General features: G+C 36.4%; 1 protein-coding gene across 1 annotated transcript; it reads left to right on the plus strand.

The window, feature by feature from the left end:
- Nucleotides 1-1,781: 1,781 nt before the first annotated feature.
- LOC149558556 (L-type lectin-domain containing receptor kinase IX.1-like) lies at nt 1,782-3,638 on the plus strand. The gene has a single exon (XM_089830919.1). It carries the CDS (start codon nt 1,782-1,784, stop codon nt 3,636-3,638), a length of 1,857 nt encoding a protein of 618 aa, XP_089687045.1.
- The last annotated feature ends 1,804 nt before the right edge of the window (nt 3,639-5,442 follow it).

The raw sequence follows: 5,442 nt of genomic DNA on the forward strand, positions 1-5,442 counted from the left end.
GCCTGTGTATACTTCCACATTAGGTGTACATGTGTACGAGGACAATTGTAGCTAAAATCTTTCTCTGTTGTTGTATGTGCATACCCATTTCCAAAGCCTCAAGTCAGCACATGTAGAGAACATACTTGTAAAGGTTTTTTAATTAGAGTTTAGTTCTTTTAAAACTATCAAAAGCTTTAGCCTTTTAAGCAACATTTGAAATCATGTATTAAAGTTTACAATTAAAACAAGTTTAAGTTCCATCTAATTTGTTTCAAGATCTATGTGATGAGCATGCAATCTTGAGTGCAAGATGTAAAGCTACCAAAGCCTATCACCATCTATCCACATGCAAGTCTCAAGTCATCATCAATGTTCCTACTCATTGAATCAGTCTGCCTTGCTCCCTTCTTGTATCTCTTATTTGTAAAACCTTAGACTATTATTTTTCCTTATTTTAAAAGGTGCTAGCTCAATGGATGAGCCCCTACATTACAAGCAAGGGATGGTGGTTCAAATCCATCATGCCTTAACATGAATTAATTAATTACATTGCAATATATATATAGAATTTATTATTTTCATACCATCTTTTCTCTAACTATTTTCAAGAAGAAAATAAGCGAGATTAAAGACGTTTCTATAAAGAAAAAATTAAAATCATCTCTAAGAGACAATAATAGTGTTGTTCCTTATTGTCTTTGTAAGACAATAGTCTAAGACACTCACTTAAAGGCAGTAGTTAAGACAATACACGACTTTCGTTTTGTCTCCATTTATAACAATTTACTCAAAAATTATCTCCAATATTATCTTAAAACCCCCTTCATGTTGTAGTGATCACCCAATGTCCTAATCTTTAAAAAAAAGATTAATCTTCCATTTTGATCAAAAGAGAGGGACCTTAGCTCCTTTAAGTGCTCTTGTTTTCTAGGAAATTCCGGATCATAATATTACAAACTAACGATTTTATACGGAAAATTGGACGTTTATGATATCCGGCATTTTGTGGGCCATGCCTATTCGCCTTGAAAAGACTAAACTTGCGGAACGTGTTTCTTTAGGAATGCCCAAAGGCATTCCACAACAAATTTAGTAGCGGATGACATAAAAAATATTTCTCTTGCACGCTCTTCATGATATGTCAACGTCAACGAAGACCTCGAGGCGTTTCGTCGAAGTTTCATCGTGACTAGCAATTTCCCAGGGCTTATCCGTCACAAAACAATAATGAACTTTAACGCAACACAGAGAGGCCTATGTATTCGTTGGTAGGCCAAAATGGAATCATCCGACCCACTGCAAGAATTGCTTAACTTCTATGTGTTTTCTAGGAAATGCCGAATTGCTTAACGAGGCATTTAACGTTTTGTAGAAACAACTCGACTTATATGCTATCCACCGTCTTGTGCACCATGCCCGCCTGCCTTCATAAAGACTGAAATGGAGTATCAAACGAGAAGCCCATGTATTTCACAATTAGTTTGTACTTCGTTACAATATCCACAAGGATTTCCACCAAGAATTATACGTTGCTTGATATCAAACAGAATTTTCTTGGGCTCTGATCCCTACGTCCACGAAGAGCTCGATGAAACCTGCGGGCCGAAGGTCCATCCCGACTAACGAATCGGCAGGTCCTAATCCTGTAAGATAATAATGAAGAGAGAGGCCTATGTGTTCGTTACTATCTCGAAATGGAATCGGCCGAACAATTGCAATAGCCTTCTTCCTATGAAAGGCACTACAAAATATAATTGCTAACAAATTACCCTCAGAGACCCTCTAAATCACATATTGGGATGGCTAAATTCACTCACCCTACACGGGCCTTCCTTTTCTTAACCTGTGTTGCTCTTTTCCTATTATCATCGCATGCCAGAAACGTTACTTTTAGCTTCCCTCCTCTAACAGGTATAGAAAGGAAAAATGATTCCACATATCAAGAGAGTAATCAAGGAGCCCTGCAGCTTACACGAAATGAAGCATCAGGGAACCTTAAGAACAGTTCCGGCTGGGCGTATTATACTGACCGTATTCCGCTATGGAATAGGTCTACAGGGGCTCCGGCCAATTTTTCAACTTACTTTCAATTCAATATTGATCTGTACAACGAAATATACGATAATCATGGAGATGGACTTGCGCTCTTCATGGCACCATTCGAACTGGAACCACCAGAGGATGCTTATGGTGGATTTCTTGGCTTGTTTAATGAGGAAAGCTTTAAAAAATCATCTTATCAGATGGTTGCTGTGGAGTTTGATACATACAACAACGATTGGGATCCTGATGACAATCATGTTGGGATCGACGTCAATAGCATTTTCTCGAAGTTCATTTTTCTGCTCAATACATCTAGTCTATTCAATCGCTCTACACACGAAAATCTCACAAACGCGACATGGGATGCCTGGGTGGATTATGACAGAGTAGAAAAGGTTCTGCACTTCTTTCTCTGGTATAATTCTTCTAAACCCAAAATCCCTCTATTTAACCACACAATAGATCTGAGCAACTGTCTACCAGAGTACATCAAGATTGGCTTCTTGGTTACCACTGGAGAGTACACAGAGACGCACACTGTAATAGTTTGGAATTTTACTTCAAAATATTCGTGGGAAGTCGGACCTCCTGGTGAATTACTTACAAATGGCAATACAAATAGATTTTCTGTGAAAGTTTATTTGATATGCGTGTTCTTCGTTGTTGTGGTCCTATGTGGCTTCATAGTTGTTCGCTGGTGGCAGTATTTCAGAAAAAGGGGAAGAGAAGGTAAGGCTAGGGAAGAGAGCGATCCAGAGCTGGACGAATGCTGTTCTCATGGCCCTCAAAGCTTTTCCTACGCCGAGCTCAGTGCCGCGAGAGGAAATTTCTGCGAGAAAGAAAAGCTTGGGCAAGGCGGCTTCGGCAGCGTTTACAAAGGAATCCTGCCCGGCACCGGGGAGGCGCTGGCTATGAAAAGAATAGCTCAAGGAAGAAAGGAGTATGTCTCCGAAGTTCAAACAATCAACATGTTGAGACACCGTAATCTTGTGCGGCTTTTAGGATGGTGCCACGAAAAGGGAGAGTTACTTCTGGTCTACGAGTACTTGCCAAATGGGAGTCTGGATAAACACATTTTTGGGGAAGAGAGGGATACACTGGATTGGAGCCGAAGATATAGTATCACCTGTGACATTGCCTCTGCTCTTGTTTATCTCCACGAAGAGTGGGACCAGCGTGTCGTTCATCGAGACGTGAAGCCAAGCAACGTAATGCTGGATTCTGATTTCAATGCCAAGTTGGGTGATTTTGGTTTGGCGAGACTGATGGAACGTGACCAGGAGGCTTCCCATACGACCATGGTGGCGGGCACGCGGGGGTATGTTGCTCCAGAGTGCTACATAATAGGGAAAACTAGTCCAGAAGCTGACGTGTACAGCTTTGGGGCGGTTACACTAGAAATTGCCTGCGAAAGGTGGCCGGTTGATCACAGCCTTGAAGACCACAATTGTTTCCCTTTTCTTGTCAACATTTGTTGCATACTGGACCTTCTGATGTACAGACCACTTTCATTCGTAGATAGAATTCTTGACAAATATAACACATCTGTGGCATTTTCAAGCTATCCAGTTTTTGTCAAAACTACATTTGGGATCTATAGAAATTATCCTTAAGAAATACAGTTGTGTTTTGTATATTTTCTCTGTTGCCTTGTCCACCTAAATTTATCCTATTTTGGCTTGTAGGATGAGGTCTTTCAGGAATACGCTTTGTTGTTCTTGAATTTTTCATTCTGGTGACTCATTTCCACAAATACAGGTAATGCTTGATTGTACCTCTCACTTGATTCAAAATCAACTTCATGTCTCCCTTGTGTTTCAAAATGAGATACTTCATCGGATGTTCGTTGACGAGCAATTCTATCCCTATTTTGTAATTCCAATTCTTGTATTAGCAATCCTGCCCTTCTTCTAGCATAATTTAGTCGTTGGACTTCATTTTTCCTTCTTCTTTCTTCTTCTCTTTCAGCTTGAGGCATTTGTTCTTGTCGTCGTCTACAATACTCTCTCTGGTATTGTCTCTGGTATCCTCTTTGTTGCTCCATTTGGTATTGTCTTCTTTCGTGATCCGATTGGAAATTCATACTTGATTTATTCATTTCTATGAAATAAATTTGTAACCAAACATTAAAAAAAAGTAGATTTAGTAAATTATTTTTTATAAAATTGGTTTAAAATATCACATTAATTTAGTGGCATTGCACTTTAGATAAGATAAATATTTATTCATTTCTAATTAATAGTTTAACAATTCACAAATACATATAGGAGGAACTTTTTTGTGTAGATAAGATCTACAAATATACTAAATACCAAATAGTCTTTTATGTATAATACTAAATTTATTTAAGAAAAAGGAAAAATAACATAGGTTCATCAAAATTGATAAGTCGAACAGACAAATTCATAAAAAAATTTGATAATGTCAAATAATATGACTCCTAGATTTCATTATAGTGATGCAAAAACATGTGGAATTCATCAGTGAAGAAAAGGTTATTTTCGCCATCCATGTGCTCTTCATCATAGCAGATGTCTTTCCTAAATTCAAAGAACCCAAATGATTTCTTCCATGCATCATGAATTTCCTTTGTATATTGTCCCATCTACAAGATTTGAGAATCTACCTCGAACATGAAAGCTCACATTATGAATTTCATCTGTAATTTTTTTACAAGACTCGAAAATGATTGTTCCCAATCAATCCAAATAAGTTTGAACAATTTGGCTTGATTGCACCAAGTCGTTTGGAAGAAGTGGGCTTGTGATAGTGTTCTCAGAATTATTTTGTTGAGCATCCATAGTTAATTTTGTTCTGATATCTATAATGTAAGGATAAAAAATGGTCAGTATCAAAATGACAAGAAGTAAGCTATGCATATATAGCAACAAATTGGTATTTGAAAGAGAAGAAGATTTGTTTGATTCTTTCCTATTGACATAATTCTATGCATTTAATTTCTTTTAACAAAAAACTTATATCTTCTTAATATTATTTATATAATGTTCTAATCTTTGATTTAAAAATTTAATAGTAAAACCTAACTTCAAATATTAAGGAGAAAATAGATAACATTTCATGAAATATTGTTTTTTATTTTCTTCATATTTTGATAGACGTTAAAATTGAGATTTATAAGTAGAATAAAATTTATAAAAATTAAAAGACATTCTTAAATATAAAATTTAAATTTCCTGATGCATCATTTCATTTAAACGTGTATTAATCTTTAAGACTTAGTTGATAGATCTAATTGAACTTTTCTAATCTTTTTTAATATAAGGTTGAAATTTATAAATTTGAGAAAATTTGAACAAAATGTTAGAGATTATATCAAGGCCTAGGACCTACTTCTTACATACATCACAAGACAAGGTAGAGACCATGTAGCTTCTATTCTAACAAAGTTTTTAAGAA

The sequence above is a fragment of the Cupressus sempervirens genome, chromosome 5 (assembly GCF_028749045.1).
Source record: "Cupressus sempervirens isolate cs-2001-9-10 chromosome 5, ASM2874904v1, whole genome shotgun sequence".
NCBI classification, from domain to species: Eukaryota; Viridiplantae; Streptophyta; class Pinopsida; order Cupressales; family Cupressaceae; genus Cupressus; species Cupressus sempervirens.